Below are 18,330 nucleotides of genomic sequence, written 5' to 3'. Positions count from 1 at the left end.
TCTGGATATAAATTGTCAGCAAAAATCTAGGAATATCGATTACCAACCATATTCTGTAGCGTCTCTAACCAGGCTTTGTGGGGATCGGAAGGTCCCCATCCTGGAATGCGAGTCCCATCAACAGCACCCCTCTGTCAGTTCAAAGGTTGGTCACCACTCTGTTTGCGCCACTCTGAAGTGGACACGGTAAACAGTACGGTCTTCTCCAAACAATGGTACGGCATGCACAATAAATGGCGAAACCAACACGGCTTCTGGCCCTAAACACATCCTTTGATGGAAGTCCGCGTTGCAAAACCGAAAACTCGCTTTCTAATTGGCTCGTTACCGATCGCCGAACGAACATCCTTTGATGGAAGTCCGCGTTGCAAAACCGAAAACTCGCTTTCTAATTGGCTCGTTACCGATTCGCCGAACGATAGATGGATAAGAGTGGGGAGCTACGTTACTTGTATATTTTTGGTATTCGTCGCGAATATAGAACCCAGTTTCATCAAAATTCGAACAGCAATCAATGTGTTTATTGCTAGGCAGCATTTTCATTTTAACAAAAAGGTTTATTCAGACAAAATGATCCTAAAAGACCGATTTTTATCACACCGATATGCACTATGAAGCGATATCAGCATATTTATTCTACAAAGTTTGCATGTAACATAGGAGAAAAACGGGTATTGTCAGGCAGATACAGGGAATGAGGAGTTGTCTGTTTATGAGAGACAGCATAGCTAGTGCTGCCAAACATAATCACGGAGGCATCAACGATTGTTGGGGTTAAGCTCTCTGTCAGACGGAGTTGAGCTATGTCCGGAGGGTTCACGCAAGTGCGGATTCGACGGTCGATCGAGGCATACGGAATATAACTCACTTCGTGTGGATCCATTTCCAAGGTTCCAGTCAATAGAGGAATCATTGGATGGATTGTTCTGCCTTCTGTTGCATGAGGTATCAGCATACCGAAGAGACAATACAGGCATCTCTGGTGGAATGACACTTGGGGGACTCGAAGTTCGCTTCCTTGCGGGACCATCGGTAAAAGTAGAGCTACAGCTCAAACGATTGATGTCCTCAAGTCGCGAATTCGTCGTAAACCTTGAACTGGAATTGGAAAGACGTGAGGAATGATCTTCTCCATTAACGGTTTCCGGACCTTTGGTAAAACGGTCCACTTCCGAGCCAATAGTGTTTCTATCATAATCAGGCCGAACAGAAGGCAAGTTTTGTTTGTGATAGTCCATGTAATGATTGGCCGATGGATGCTCTACGTGTTCACCAGTGGTTTGCACGCTCATAGAATCTTTTCGCACACAGAATGGTTGTCCACTTTTTACTGGATTCGGCCATTTTCGACCGTCCAAAGATTGAGAGTTCGTGTGGTCTCGATCATTTGACTCATCCGACTCATCCGCCTGCTCATCTTGTTCCGTCACAGCTGGCGGTATTCTTTTTTTCGCTTTTGGCAAGCTCCAGTAGCTACGGTCACCTGGTTGAGACTGATCTTGAAGGTAAGACATACCTTGGTCTAATGTGTTTTCAGCGTAGTTTTCCGTTAGGTACGTTCCATCTGGATAACTGAAGAATGTTGGTAAGTCTTGAGATGCTACTGAGTCGTAGATAACATTACTAGCATGTCCACGTTTTGAATGCGGTCGTTTGATTCCAGTGTTCAGAATGTCCGATTTCACACTGGGTGGTAAGGACAGAATTGGTTTCGGGGGTCCTATGAACGGCATCGCTGAGGGTTCACTTGGCACATATTTGGTGGTGACACCAAACAGGTTTGGATTTGGCATAAGTGGACCTGTCTGCTCATCCACTTCATTGCCTTCAGAAGTCTCATTGTAGTAATAACCCGTCCTCGGTGTTTTGGGTTTCATTTTCCCCTGTTTGGCCCATAAACAATGGTAAATTAGCAAAGAAATTCCAGTAATTGCGGATGTCAGTATGAAGGAGATCAGCCCAACCAAAAAAAGCTGGAGTCCAGTGAATTTGTCATCGTTGTTCTTTGAAATGGTCTTCGCTGAAAAGACAGAAAATATGGATAAACGGTCAACTCAAAAACCTGCGACAGAACACTGAAGAAGCAACAAGTTGTGTTGAAAACGATTAAACTCCCGTTTAAGTTGGCAGGCCGATTTCAAATGAATCAGTCTACGAATGAATGCGCTGTCACCTTCAAAAACCCTGTAAACTAAGAAAGGTCCTATTTAGGTCTGTGCGGCACTTCTGTCGTAGAATTAAATCATATTCCGACTAATTAAGAATGAAGGCAGTTCCGGTAGAGGCTTGATCCACCGTGAGGTGTGTGCAAATTTGATTAGAAGGAATGCTTTAGCAATTCTCTTCATATAAGTATTCAATTGGAAAGCTTTACCGGAGATCTGACTGTGAGATGGCAATGATAGTTTGTTCTGCTGAATCTTCTTTTCCTGACTAACTGTAGTGCACGCAAACCGTGAACAGGTAACTTTCTCCTTCCAACTGAAATTTCGTCTTGTAAGTCAAGCCGATCTATGTTCAAAAGCGGAAAAGCGCTATACAGCTGCTTCATCCCTATTGGGATTCCAAGCACGATTCACGAAATCTCAGGGAGTCTCAAACCCGTGATGGCTTGTTCGATTGTTTGAACACCTAGTCATTCGGCCATAAACGGGTGAACAGCAGTGCGATTAGGTCTAACTGAAAACATTCATTCTCTAAGCTACCTGTAGATTAATAATAGTACAAAGAGATTGGATACACTGGCAGGACGAACTCTCACATTGAAATTACCGAATCTTCTAACCCTATAATCAATCATTCTACTCTTCGTAAGTACACCTAAAGTTCAGAATGGTCAAATCCTAGTGATGCACTTTCTAAAATGGGGCGTCTTGGTAAATGCTGTCTATGCTCAATCGTTTAATTTAGTCGTCTTAAATATTCCTCCATAGTTACACGTAAGAGCCCATCAATACTGAATACTCAAAATACCGGAACCCCTGGAGGTTTGTGGATACTGAGCGAGCATTATTTCAGGATCCATGTAATCCAACACTGCCAGCCAAAACACCTGGCTCCAATAACTTGTGGGAACTTCCGAGTCACTATAATGATAAACATGTATTCCACGTGATTTCGCTGTCTTGCCGTTGTCAAACTGAAGAGAAACACCGTCTGTATGAGGAAACGAAAGAGGTAAACATCACTATGACCTCTTCCCAAGGCTTATCCTGAAGCTGGGCATTTCACTACAGCTTCAGTAATATACAGAAGAGCTTGCGAACTGGTTTTACCTTAAACAAATCCACGAAAAAAGTGGAAATAAGGCTTGCCTTATGCTTTACTTTTTCTGTAGGAGAGAGGAAAGATCATGACCTGAAGACAGCACGCCCTGAAAATCTAGCAATTTGTTATTTCTCTCTCAAATGACATACACCTTGGCCAGGCCATTATATCTGTGTTAATCTGTTTGATTGCAAACAGAGAAAAGTGTGTTGGGTTAAGTTTAACCAGCGAACTAATCATGTCAGTGAGGCTTACCTATGGCCAACTGTAGTGCACCGGACGCACACGTTTGTTGCTGTTTCCATGGCCCGAAACAGCTTCCAAGACCAACCGATTCGGGCAGGATACCAGTCGGACCTGGGGGCGATGTACATCGTCGTATCCTTGAACGAAAGTACGCTGGTTCGTAGTATTCTTTTGTCTCCTGGTCTTCATAATTTTTCACACCAAAGCCCTCCATCAAGAGTTCCGATTGGCACGAAGACCATTGTGACCAACCGCTCCACGTAGCACGTCCATCTGAAAGAACGACCAACCCTAGATTATTTTTACCCATTTGAATAGAACAATGCCCAAACCATCATTCGATAAGTAGCTCAGAAGTAGGATAATTTCAGACGATGTGTGAGGCTTCGTCCTGAGAAGTTGTCACTCGAGTGGTCAACACGTGACTACGTGATGTGGTTTCGGCGATCAAACGACGAGTGGCACTGTCCTTTCTACGTGAGAGCTAATCACACTGGTAATTGATCATGTGGCTGCTGATCTGTTCTTTGGGGCAAGTGTGGTCAATAGTTCAGGGGCTATAATCACCTCTAACAGCAAATACGTTCCACTAGTCGTTGTTTGTCACATCCTGTTGATAGAACATTATTTTTTTCCAAAGACTAATTTACTGATAGTCACAAGATCTCAATGTAGGAGAAATGGACGCTTGCTGTTTGTCGGCTTTTTGTTCTTCACAACAAAATGCAGCAAGTAGGACGTCGTACTTAGGGATAATAAGAAAATCTAGCAACTTGGAGACGTAAAATGGCCACGTTCTTAGGCTAAGCTTTCCAGAAAATGAACTGGATAAAAAAACCGAAAAACGTCCGCAATGTCTGGTGTGGTTAATTAAAATCTAGACTAGGTTGCTGGTTTGCTTACCTCCGTTCAGGTACTCCAGTTAAGTACATTTAGCAGGATCTTACAAGTTGAATATCGCTTCTGATGTATACCATGAAATAATAAGACATCAAATAAATTAGAGGAATCATGTTGCCAGTACAGTTCACATCACAAAATGCGGGGTTAAGCTAAAGAATTGGTAGTTTGATATGAACACATCGATTGCTCGATCTTTGAAGAATGTTATCCAAGGCCTGCTCTGAACCTTTACAAGTTTCATGGCCTTAAACTGAACGGTATCAGACGCTTCTTCAAGGATAAAACGCACCGCTGATGAGTAAGTCCTCTAGACGTTGTTTTTAAATAACTACGAAGTGCGATATGGCTCTAAAAACCAGAAAATCGAATGACCAATGCGATGGTTTTTCGAACAGTTCCACCACAGTGTGCAAAATTACACCGATAGTGGGCAAAATATACACTCGTTTCCAACGGTCATATGAAGTGAAAATATCCAAAGTAGGTTACAGAGCCTGAAAATCTCTGTAATTGTTTACATCAGACATTCAGAGCTCAGCAAGTGCTTAGTGACAGTTATAGTTATGTTCCACCATTTTAAACTGAAGAACGACCAGAAAAAAATCCACACAACACAGCATCTTCTCAAGTATCCTGAAACATAAAAGGGCAGCTTGATGGTCTAAACTGTTACCAGCAGCGATAATACTCACCCTTATTCAAGGACAAATTATTGACGTGTTCCTGGAAATTGCCTTTCGAAACGCGGAGACCCCCATCTTCTTTGAAGAAAAAGTAACGGATCAATAGCTAGCGTGTTCAGTGCCTCAAAGTTACCGTATACAATAGCAGAGGAAACTCGTGAAATGTGTTTTGAATTCATAGGCCTGGAGAAATTTGGGCAAAAAGATTTAATGCTACATTCACCCCAAACGTACAGGACCTGGCACGGCCTAAAATATGCTATGAAAGGGATCAAGTTCTGGTTATCCGTACCGACTTCAGGGCTAGTCTGCTAGAAATCGCCTCAACTTCTGGAACGCACCCTCGATTGTAGGGAAACAGACTTCTTTGGAGGTAGGATACAGTTACTGGAATACAATTCCGTCTATACGCTCATTAAATCCATCACACCTGAGATCACTCAGATGCTCCACAATGTTCAGCATCTGGCCGGGGTGAATAAAACGACGTTAAGTTTACCCGCATTAGATTGTGTGCCTAAATCAATCTATATTTGTGTTGTGATCAATTAATCATTGTTCCCAAGGTATAAAAATGCAAAATAGAACTGCCTTCCAAAGGCATATTTTGTGAAAGTTATCCCCATTTTTATGAACATGAATATTAAGTGGGGTGGCACTCGGTACACTGCCTTTCCTGAAAACACGAGAAAGGACGCTGAGCTGAATGGTCTATAATATCCTCCCTCAAAGTTAAGTCAGATTACGAGATTCAAATTATTCAATTGCGAAGTTGCTGCATCATTTACAAAATACACTCACGGTTAACGCAATCAGTTTCATCGCCAACCAAAAAGGGGCACTTGACAGACTCTTCGAAAGCCCCTAGGCACGGGGCTGCTCGGTTATTAAGCCAGTCGGTTTGACCTACTACACACTGACGAACACGCTTTCGCCAACCACCTACTCGCCATTCACACTTCTTTGAGTTTGACAGCACTTTATCAGGTCCTGTACAAGGTGACCAAATAGACCAACACGACCAGCCCGTATGACACGCGGGGACCGGTGAACAGCTCCTAGTCTCTGTTGAGTGGGCCACTCCACCAGGGCACCGTGATGTCTCCGCAAACAAACAGCTGCGTTGCCTTGACTGAACGTTTCCGTGGAGATAAAGTGGCACGGAATATTGGGTCTTATCCAGTTTGTCAGCAACTGGAGCTAGGACGCCAACAGGAGGAACACATCCTTGGTTGCAAGCGGACCAAGAACCCCAGTTTGACCAATGTCCTAGAACGCCTACCGTGAGCTCTTGCGAAGGTAGGGAGGCCAGATCCGTGTTTTCTGAAATGCGAAACGAAGAAAGCTTTAGAAAGTACGGGTGAGCAAATTCATCTATGTTTATTCAGATTCTATCGGTGTCACTACAAGGCGGATCACTAGAGGTCAATCTTTAAGGTGTCCAGATTTCAATAGACTGGTACCAGTAATCAAGTTTGTTTACCGCCGGGGGAATATGAACCAAAGACTGACTCCAAAACGGACCTTCTGGGATGTCCTGGATTGGTATGCGGACGTCCAATTCATGACAGAGAAACTATTACCATGGAGACGGACACCTTCACACTCATCCAGAATCACTTGGGCGGGTCAAAAACGAGAATCGCCACATTCTTTCTTGTAGATACACCAGGTGAGACAAATTATGTTGCGTTCGATTGATTATTTATTCGAAGATTGGTGGCATTTTTGTTCACTTATCCGACTTCTTAGTAATAGTAGTAGTAGCAAGAGAGCACTATCAATCCTGATTAGTAGTACTCGGTTTTGCCGCTAATTTTGGTAACATTTAGTAGTGGTATCCAGGGTAGTAAAAGCAAGTGTTCGATGCGCTGAGCCACGTCCTTTAGGTGCCAACCGGGTAGCCCGGACGTCAGTCCGAGTGAGCTAAGTGGTCAATCATCCTGTTTGGTTTCGAATTGCTGGTTACTTTCGATAGCGAAATGGACAATCCACCTGCTACCTCCAACTACTGCATAGAAGAATTTTGGACTCATATATGAGGGTTGTGGCAAATCTTGCATATCGAAAGCTGGCTTGGTAGCCCACTGTTGAGTTCACGTCCAATAAAGCTTTGGTAAGAACGTGGACGGTCAGTTGTTGTGCACCGAGTGCCCTATCCTTTTTCCGATGAAAATTGGTCATGGTCAACACCGCCGACAGTCAGGTCCCATGAAGTACAATGCGGATTAGCTTGACCGAGTGAAGAATTCCTGTGCCGGCTGGTTTCAACAAGAGTCACAGTCACTGTTGCGCCTGGCTGATTAGTTATATGTCTTGTGACGTGCAAACTATGCTGCTAGTGAGGGTGAAGCAATACCTCCTTGGTTCTCAATGTCATCAACAGGCTACGTGTGCTTAACTAAAAAACACAGCTGAACAAATTGTCATCTAGTCGATATGGCCAAACCATCGACCAAACAGCTCCACATTCGTCAGACTCTAAGAACTATAGCTTCTGGTTCAAACGAAACGTGAATCGCACCACATCACGCATGGAATTCAATGGAATTCACCCCATTATGTAGACATGGAATTTTCTAGACCGTTGCAATATGGCAACATGACACCGGGGCAAATCCTATTGCTTCTGGACCGCCAAGCACCCAAGACTTCTTTACACACGTGGGGACTTGCCTCCCGAAGTAGTTCTAAACAGGCCAATCATTTCTCGACCAACCAAAAGCGGATCCACCGAGACAAGTTTTTCGCCATCCAGACACCATACAACCCAAGGCAGAAAGATGTAGTGTTTGCTTTGCTTCATGGGTCCTGGAAGGAACTATGCAAAGGTTGTATCTGCTCTAAGACATGTAGATAGCCGGCCAAGTCGTGTGGCGCTGCCATTCAACCGGAGTGTGGTTGAACCAATTTCAGACGTGGAAGTTGGCCGTAGGATCTGTTCATCGGATATCTAATCCCCAGGTTTGAAGAAGCCCACACCCATAATGCTTTGCTGGTTCAGGGCCAACTCCCCTGCTTGGTATTTCGTTTTACAGTCATCTGTCCGTACTACGCCAGATCGAAATGTTCCCATTCCCATTCTTGACCGGTGCTTTCACAAAGCACTTGCCGATCGCAACTGCATTTCTACATCAAGACGGTTGTTATAAAGCTACCTCTGTGTTACACATCCTGCCTGCGCCACTCGAACTGACAGACCAAGGACTCTCGTCTGCTAATTGCCGAGCAAAACGCAATGTGGTTAATAATCCTGCATTTGATAGGGCTGTTCTGGATGTCGGCCTCCCAATTTGAGTTCAAGATGCGTGCGTAAACACCAAAGAAGAAATGGTGGCTACCTGGGGCGATAGTCTGCACAACAGTTTTGATGGTCGCATTACCACTTTTTATAATTGACGGTTCGTGTTTTCAGAATGCGTGCTTCCTTGGGTATTTATCTGTGGTGCAATCCACTAAGGATAAGAGTTAGGAGCGCCTGACGTGATCATGGTGGCCAGACGAATTTCCGTCGTGGGCAATGTGGGGAAAATATAGTCAACATATGAGTCCCGCTGGATCATGCATGACGTTGGATGTGCTAGTCATAATCGGGCTGCAAGAGAACTTGTAAAGCGTCTTCATCGTCTGGGATATTCCATCTTCGCTTTGAGTGTTCACTCTTGCCGCTGACTCTCACACCTGATTTTGTATGATGGCAACCTTGCGGATGGTGTACAAGTTTCGATTGTGCTAGTGTTTACTGCTCCTTGAACCGCACTCAGCCCTGTTTGTCCTTTCTTTCTTTGTTGGTCATTACAAATGTGGTTCCATACCATTTTCACATACGTTAGAGGTCATTCCACTTGACTAAAAGGTATTGACAGTATGTCTTCGAATGAAACGCTTTCCCTTTTTTTCAATTTTCATCCCTCCACAACTATCTCCCCATCTGTTTTTACCTTCGTGATCATGCACTTTAAAAACAACAAACAGCAACAGAATGTGAGTAATTAACTTTCTCTTTCAGGCCCAATTACAGAGAAACGTATGGATGTGTGAAGCTTGTCGTGCGGTATGGACGGGATATATTTTCAGACTTGGCTACATTTGAATACACCCGACCATGTACCAACACAACTATACAAAATGGACCATTTCCGGAAGAGTAAGAGTGGTTTGAACCACCTTCCTTAATGAACCAGATTCTTCCTACTGGTCAAACTCCTGTGGATTCCAATTCGTGAGAGGAAAACGGTCCAGGCAAAATGGATAACTCAGTTTACCAGACCACTATGACACAGAAAAAGTGATCCGGTGAAAATATTCGAAGTAGAACAATGAGGAATTGGAGACACAAGTCATACACTCGCGCAAAAGGGTGACGAGTGTCAAGGTTTCTCAAACAACCGCAATAACTAGCCGTCGTTCCTGGTAACCTGTACTTATCAATGAAACTTGAATCCTCCATGAATAAGCAGAGAGGGTATCATTCGAGCAGCCGCCGATGATTATAACATTCGAGTCAACCAGACAAAGTGGAAATGGTTGGTGGTAGCTGAATATTCCCAGACGAGCTGAATAGGATTTGTGGGGAATCAACCATAATCCATAGAATGTGATGCTTCATATGCCATCTCAAGGAGAAGTCTACTGATAAGGGAGAAATAAAAAGGGGAAAATTATGTTTGGAAATGGTCACTGCCATCAATGCATTTTGAGAATAACAACCTGAAACTGGAGTACATGGTCCGTCCCATGCTGCGCAACGTCTTTCCATGTATTGAACGCGCCCGATATGTAAGGCCGATCCGGATACGTTAGTTACGCTACACACAAACCGAATTCGTTGATGGTGGGCGTTGTTAACCATTGGTTGTAATCCCCCATTCTTTTGATTTGCCAGTGGTTCTAGCCACTCCGTCCACTGCGTGAAGACGGTAGAGTCTGTAATATGAATGGACCAGTTATAAAAAATGATATCATTGGATGGAAGTATCCTGTTGATTTGCTAGTCATAAATTCACCTAGATTGCAGACGAAATTCCACGATAAACATTCGGTCGGCAATAAACCACAAATTTATTTCATTTTCAAAGCGATTTCACAGATCCTTCGCTATTGGATGCAGTTTGACCGTAGTAGCTCTTATTCTATTCTGGAGCAGTGCCATGCACTTTCCAAAAGCAAACGTGGTTCTGTGTACTGTGGGATGATCATCACTCGATCTGTAGCTTATGGCTTGTGTCACACGAGGATGGCGACCATATCAATCTTCATGGTAGTTGGCCTTAAATATCACCACTAATGGTCTGTGCTGCTTGACTGAACAGCGACAGATCCAACATCGGGACGCCGGATTCGTCTTGTTTAAATCCTGAGTTTCGAATACGTCTTCTCTTTTTGAAATCAGATACCAATCTTCCCAAAAGGGTCGATTTTTTCTGAGCGTAGGGTCTATCCACGACATGAATTAACCAAAAAAATCGCTTGTAGGTGACATACAACAACATGCAGGCAGCATGTCGAGTTCTCTCATGCACGCCCTTCTTTGTACATCTACGTTTCCGTATCCACTCAGTCGTATATCTGACTATCTTGAATGTTCGTGCTTGAATTTATTCGTCAGGTATGCCATGGGTCATGCTTTACCAACCTCACCAACTGCCAAACCGCTTGGGTTGTGTTTCACCTGAAACATGTCAGACAGTCCAAAAACAGTTACATCATGACTGATATTGAATTTTATGTAAAAACGGGCAACGAAAGGAGTGCTATATGCACATCATATAACTATCCTGTTCCACCATACACATCGGATAATGTCAAGGGGATATTAAACCATGTAAACTAATATACCATAGCAACATATCCGTTCAATTGCCAACAGACTAGGTGGCGAGTGACACCTTGGCTACGAAGACTCCATCAGTGCATCATTCCAAATTACTGTCGCTGCCCTCGAACGTTGAATAATTCTTCACACTAGCCTAGACCATAGAACAGAATAACATTGTCTTTCGTTAATACAATCGCCGAGACTATCAGGTTTGTGAGATCAACGTAGCAACTCAACTGTACCACAGCTGTAGGACAGAATAGCGGTATGTTGATGAAAGGATGGGAATGAGCATTGAAGGCACAGAAGACGGTCATGCCAAAATCGCAGCCAACGCTCCACAGCCGCCCAGAATCAGCGAACCCTTCCAAAGTAATGAACGAGCACTGTATCCAAGATGACGTCAACGCGACAACGTATTTATTAACTGTACGGCCCGAAAAGAATTGAATGCTGATGTAGCGGTCACTCTATAGATCACGCGTCACAAACACGTAACAATTTCTGTCCCACTTGCGAACTTAGACAACAACATGTACACGACAGTTTCCCATCCACTTTCGTTTACGCGGCTACCACCTGCGTGACGCGCCAGGCTTACAAAATCCAACCTCATCAGGTCAAGTTTTATTCATGTTCGTGCGATTATCAAACACAAATGGATACCACTCTCGTCAAACTGCCCACTATAAATAGGCACGCAACTCGACCCAAACACACGCACACACTAGTGCGTACAGGGAACGTATTCAACCCAGCTCTACAAGTCCCCACAGGAAACTACGGAACACGTATAGCAGCTATACTGCAGAGATGACACGTCTGACGCCAGGAACTTCACTCAGGAACAGTTAACAGTTGTTCTCAAACGATAAGTCACTTCTTGGCTTACTCCCTTCTCTCACTGTATTTATTTTTTATCAAGTGCACATAACTTTTGCATTCATCATCATTCTGGTAAAACAGACATTTGTTAGTGCTTGTCACCTAACATTACAACCAGATAACTAACTTTGACCATCCGCGCGCCAACCACAAACTAACTAATGGATCTCAAGCAGTCGCTGTATCCATAACAAGCAAGAAGCATAAAAACTTGTTAGCTACATTAATATGCAATGCTAAGTCGACTGAGCTAAAAATTTGTCCATTCATAAAGCCGTAGCCGCATATTTCATGTACATCTAGTATACAAACTGTCCAAAACTTTTCGAACGGTCCACAAGTGTCAGTAACGTCTCAGCACATTTTATCCTTGGACTGGAAAAATAACAAGTTAGTTTATAACCTACAAAAGATAGAACCCAAAGTATTATCATTAAAGTGAGGTTTACAGCTGTCGCCCTTTCTAGGCAATGGACTATCTCCTCTTCCGCCAGCTGTGGCTTCCACAAGAGCGTGGCAGGTAACACGACATTTGACAAAAAAGTACCCAGGAGGTGACTGGTGGTGGTAGACTTCTGTGTCCTGCTAGGTTGACTCCCACCTCATCGTGATTCACCTATAATTTCTGAAGTTGGAAGCAATAACGGACATAACAGTCAAAAACAGCGTCTATCTGTAACTCATGTTTTTTGAGGGGAGTTTCTTCGAGTTGTGTTTAAAAGCTCATTCATCGTTCATGATGTCTCCAATTCTTATGAGTTATTCAAAAGCTAGGTGTAGCTCAGAAATTTTTCCAGTTAAAACCTGCTAAGTAGTGACTTGGATACTTTTAGTGTTTTCAGGACAGGATTTTATTGATAAATTTTGGAGAGAACGTCGTGTAAATCCAGCTCACTATATCCGCACCCGAGGGGGGTATTTGATTTAGGCTTTATGAGTCTGTACTAGAGTCGAGTGATTTCAGAAGGTAATCATCCTGTGGATTTTCCAAGGGGCGATAATTTTTGCATTTTGGTGAAGTTACGTGCTTTGTGGATTCAAACGGTGCATCACTGCCGAAAGACATTAGTTTTAAACAAATCCGTCCGTCTCAAGATTGCTTTCTGAGGATGATACAGTGAGCTGTACTACTTCTACCGATCTACTTAAGCATCAGAATTCGACGACCTAATGAGTTTGTTATTTTGAAGAAATCAGGTCGACAAAGGACCCGGTACTGTGCGGTTTTTTACAATAACACCAAGGTTCTGTTTGGTCGGTTGAGGTGAGGGATTTGAGCCTGACCAAGAGGTCCGAAGACTATATGTCTTTTGCTATTGATGTGTTCTGTATTGTTGAGTCGCGTATGCATAGACGTTTTGGTGATATCTGGTATGAACCGAACTGAGGCTGTTCACTGGGTGGCGGTTTGTAACGAGACGAGAAGTTTTCTCATTCGAAATCATATGCTACTTTCTTTACCTCGAACCAAATTCAAATACAGATGGTTGAACCTGACCTGGATGTCATTGTTTCCTTCCGGTGCAAGATGTTATTTTACATTCTGCAGTTGCTTAAACAAAAAAATTTCTGACGAATTTACAACTGCGATTCGAGATCTGAATGGGCCAGCTTGTGTCTGCGACCAGCTCTGTTATATTTTGATGATCTGCTGCGATCGGCAGTTCTCAAAAGATGATCAATACAGTCTTGAGTGGATAGAGTCGGTCTGGCAGTTCACTGATCCATTATCTATCAGCGTATGGGATGCCTCCCTTGGTGTCGTATGTATTTGCTGGAAAAACATACTTCTGACTGGGACCCACAATGTTTGCCACGACACGTTTGTTTGGGGATAAAACAAGTAAAGTTGTCGCATGGACTAGTGGCTACACTCTGGTTACTGGATAATACTAAAATATCAAAACTGGGACTGCCTTTGAAATTGACGCGTAGCTGCTCAAAACGTCAGTTTTTCAGGTGGAAATCACCAAATTCATAAGTGCAAAGAATAGCTGAGCATCAAAAGAGATACCTTTGGAAAGGAATTTCAAAGTGTCACTTATGGATAGCATAAAAGTTCACAAAATGCGGATGCCTCTATTGTTTAGGCTTAAAGTATTCGCAACGCTACAGTGACTCGAGATAACCAACAGACCAACAGAACTTCGTACAAGAGAATTTAAGTGTTCAGATCCGACGCTAAGGAGGTGAGAAAACATCCAAGCGACACTAGTGAATGGTACGCAACATGGTGGATTTACCGTCAGATTCAAAGAGCGTTCTAACGTACCAAATTCTAGCAGATATTCGTCGAACGCTATTGAAGACTTCTGCTGCAAGTAATAGACCAACGACGAAGTAGGATGGGAAGACAGTTATCCGACACGAGCATGAGGTTTAGTGAAAATTCGAGGCGGCTTATTCTCGCCTAATTACTTGCTATTTACTTGAAGGTGTTTTTAGCCTCTTTATAAACAAACGCTACCTGTAAGGTTGATGGAAATTCGCAAAGAAGGTAACCATCTTGGAAAGTAGTTTCATCCATCCATTGCATGGGATACTATTCCCCTACTTGTTATTTTTGTAGTGAAGTCACAAGATTTCTATCTATCTAAAGCATAATACCAGTAGAACTGCATCTGTTCCACAGCATTCGAAAGACATTGCTTCAATGGTGTCTTAGTAAAGGCTACTGGGTGATCTGAGTGCCATACTTACGACATTATAGGCAACGAGTATGTGGTAAATGACCTCTTGCAATTATTCGATTATGGGCCTAAGATCGAGTCTGCCTCTTTCACAAGATACTCAAGCTATAGTACACTAAAACACTTGATGAAGGAAAGCTGTATAGTCTTACTGACAAACAGGTTCAATACTGGCGACCACCTCAATCCCTAGATTGTATCCCACTATCCTCCAAAAATGTCGGTATGTTTAGACAAACTGTAAAATTCAAACTGGCTATGGTATCACTTAAAAAACTCTGCTTGTGTAGTGGAATGCATCAATGAAGTGTTGGACACCTGATGAGAAATATACCAGCTTGTGGATTGGATGAACTGCATTAGTACGAAAGCTTGCCGAGCGCGTTTTTTCTTCGTATGTTACCGTCCAAAGTTTTCACCTTCATGTCATTTTCAATCACGCAGTGGACACACTCGTGTTCCGGACTCGTACAGTGGCGTAGTGTTTGCAATGAGTGAATAGAGGGAAAACGGATGTAGTGAAACTACCTGGGCAGCTATTGTTCATACACAGTTCATTCTCCGTCGCGCCTGGCCCAACAGTAATGCAATCGTGGCTTCCCGCAGCTGTCAACCCTCGATCCGGTGCATTACAGATCCTTGATCGTGTTCGTACGCCAAGACCACAGTTACTTGAGCATGGGCTCCACTCACTCCAAGCATATGACACATCCGTAGTGTTTGCTCCAACCAGGCTTTGTTTATCCGTGTTAGTGTCTGTAGAACCAAGAAAATAGACAAGCATTAGTTGAGGGCAAATCATGCCCAGGGTAACGCTATTTGACGAAGAAGTTCAGGTAAGAGAGTCGACTGTTTATCAGTATAAACTGAACGCGTGAATCAGCAGTCGCCCAACGTACTACGACGTATTGTGAGAGTGCATTCCGCATTTCGGTTTTTTTTTCAACAGTGAACGTTGTAAGTAGTGGTCAGCCATTGGTAGTTCTGACAGGCGATTGACTAAGTGGTTACAACCAAGGCAGTTAACAGGTCTTCTTTCAGTTCATTGAGCTGATGAAAGCACTCACATCTGAACATGCTTGCCTGACTGGACGTGAATATACACTTTCAGCGTGCACAGGCAAACAAACCTGGAGTTCGAAGCCGCACGGTCGAGGATGGGCACTGCGGCTGAACTGTGAGCGAGAACTCACTCTTGTGCTTCTCCCCTCCTGTATAGACCAACCACACTAATCGCGTCAAGACAGCAAAAGGATCAACCATAATGACGAGACGGTTCTACGGGTCCCGAAACATCACACATCTAGTCCAACAGTTTCAACTCCATTAATTGTCATGCAGCAGCTTAGAGTTATTTTACCCCAACTATATAAGCGGTACTTGAGAAACGTTTGCGTCCTCTGAAGCTTCAGTAAAACTGTCGGTTGAAGCTATTTAGGAAATCTGAAATCGACATTTCATTAAGCACTGTGAATAGACCTTTATTGCTAACGAGCTATGGATTACTCGATTAGAAGTTCATCATAGCAAGTTTCACACCTAATAGGCAGCCGCAAGCAAAGCTTACAGGGCACTGCGTTGTTCCTTTCGCACAATCACAAGCTTGAAAATCGTATACGGGAATCTTGGTAAATAATGTCGCTTTTTGCTTGCCGGAGATAACGGATTCAGTTTCACGATGAAAATACTGGTACATGAGAACTGGTAATTAACCCCTAAAATCGAAACAAATTATGTTTCTGTAATTTATAAGTCGCGGGATCACAAATTAAAAAATAATCGGCACAATTTTGGATATAAGGAATACTGCGTTCCTGACAGATAAGGTCTGCTGCAGATCGATTTCCGGTGTTATTTTCCTCTTACGTATTGTGCACTTACTCCATGTTTTCTATGGGGACGTTCCGTTCTATTACTCTTAAATGGTGAAACTACACACAGTATTCCATACAAAGAATAAAACTGCGACCATAGCTATCGTCGTTGCGTTCCCTTGCTTTGATATACCCCAAGAATAACCACTAAGGAGGAAACTTTTGGAGTAATAAAATACGTACAATTTTATCGAAACCGTCCATCGTTCTTGCATTTCTTCACCCCATATCGGAGTAAGAGCTCTAATAAGGTGTAAATCTAGAACCAGTAAGACTAATCTTTCTTGAGAGGATCTTTAAACAGCCCTGCCGAATTCGGGTGGTCATCGACCACATAAAAATTTGTGTTCGAAGAGGGCGAAACTACTTTCATAGGACGACATAGTTATGGAACAGAGTTTTCGTAATTTGTCACTGTAAAGAAAGCATTTTGTCTTCCAAGATGAAGTTTGCCGCCAATCACCTCCAAGCTTCCGTCGTGTATGTTTCGCCTTCAGCTTCCGCATCGCAGTTTCTGACTCATTCCTGGCCCACTTTGATTTTCGAATCTGAATTTCAAACTGTATAAACTGTATAAACCGTATAAACTAGCCATACTAGTGATAATAGGATAGAATTTCAATATCTATCTAAACTTGGTGGACGACTCACTGTCATCACAAGTGGGATACACATTGCAGTATTTAAATTGCATTTGTGTACGCGGTGCACTGTCGCCGACATCTCCTCGAATAACATTCGAAATATTCGATTTACAAGTTAGCAGGGATGTCGTGTGATCCAGGTGCGAAACTTTCAATGGACCAGGACTGTCGCATATCCTCGTTCGGGATTGTACACCGGAACCACACAAGGAATGACACGAAGACCATGGAGACCAAGGAGACCAGGATGGAAGAACTGTATTGAGAAAGTTACAAATGTGAAAAGGATAACTTTCGATTGTAGCTGGATGTTTGAATCCACATAATGTGTGATTGATAATTTTTTTCTTTGGGGTGTGATTTAAGCCGACTACCTATAGGTACTCAAGTGCATTGAGCAACTCCATGTTAATAAGGCCGATAGTAGAATGAAGGTGAGCCTAAGCAACTACACCGATCACAGTTCAAAAGTCTTTATTTCATACATCACATAAACACGAGCAAACGCGTCTAGATGCGACTGGATAAGTCAGGTAAAACATGTCATTCGCCTTGCTTACAGAGAGAGTTGGCACCCGATTGATAGACCTCGTCACCTACAATAACGCATATATGGGTCTTGATGGAGTGGATGATATGGGATCACGATAAGTTTGATCATTTTTGGTGACAAGTCTGGTGGCTGTCCAAGGTTGTTCTCAGGACAAGGAACATCTCAGCAGTGATGGGAGACACATAAATGGGGAGATTTGTTTCAGCCAGTCACGGATATGTAATCTCGGGTCTTTAGTCTAGGATCGAAAACTACCCTTTGGCAGCGAGGACCTAAATTTGTTCATCTATAAGGTTTTTTCGCTGGAACACTGGCTAACAAAACTGACCAAAATGCTCACCTATTAGTCATAAGAGAATTGATGATCGCGGTCATCACATTTCAGTTCACGTGGACTGGACTCATTGTACAATAAACAGGCTCATGTAGTAATGAACTGTGCTAATTTTCATGGAAATGTTGGGGAAATGAGTGTCCGAGTGATAACATAAACCATCAAATCGTACTGCGGCTAACGGGTTGAATAATTGCATGAAGGCGTTTCACAATTTTCCCTGAGTTGTGCGAAATAGGAACAAGAGAAGAAGGAATGTGCACTTGTGTTCAGGACGTTTTCCACATTCCATCCACCAATCTGATCCAGGTCGCTTGATTTCGTTTCACGTGATCATCTTGCAATTTGGGCACAAGATATGTAACCTAGTCACTTCTGTCATGCTTCAGTCTGGTTGGTGGAAAAACCGAGGTTCTGTCACATATAGTGGCGT

General features: G+C 43.1%; 2 protein-coding genes across 2 annotated transcripts in view; one reads left to right on the top strand and one right to left on the bottom strand.

The window, feature by feature from the left end:
* Positions 1-518: 518 nt before the first annotated feature.
* The window catches only part of T265_03559 (hypothetical protein), a gene marked incomplete at both ends in the record, with an annotated part of 61,686 nt that continues 43,874 nt past the window's right edge, over positions 519-18,330 (bottom strand). The window contains 4 exons of the mRNA XM_009168078.1: positions 519-2,020; positions 3,523-3,786; positions 15,186-15,248; positions 17,018-17,266. Of these exons, the coding sequence (XP_009166342.1) occupies positions 759-2,020; positions 3,523-3,786; positions 15,186-15,248; positions 17,018-17,266 (1,838 nt within the window). The remainder of the gene's footprint in view (positions 2,021-3,522; positions 3,787-15,185; positions 15,249-17,017; positions 17,267-18,330) is intronic.
* On the top strand, positions 1,313-17,661 carry T265_03560 (hypothetical protein; the record flags this gene model as incomplete). The annotated part of the gene is made up of 2 exons (XM_009168079.1): positions 1,313-1,505; positions 17,573-17,661. 2 exons carry the CDS (start codon positions 1,313-1,315, stop codon positions 17,659-17,661), a joined length of 282 nt encoding a protein of 93 aa, XP_009166343.1.

This window comes from Opisthorchis viverrini (genome assembly GCF_000715545.1).
Source record: "Opisthorchis viverrini unplaced genomic scaffold opera_v5_52, whole genome shotgun sequence".
NCBI lineage: Eukaryota > Metazoa > Platyhelminthes > Trematoda > Opisthorchiida > Opisthorchiidae > Opisthorchis > Opisthorchis viverrini.
This window is presented reverse-complemented; position numbering and strand designations above follow the sequence as displayed.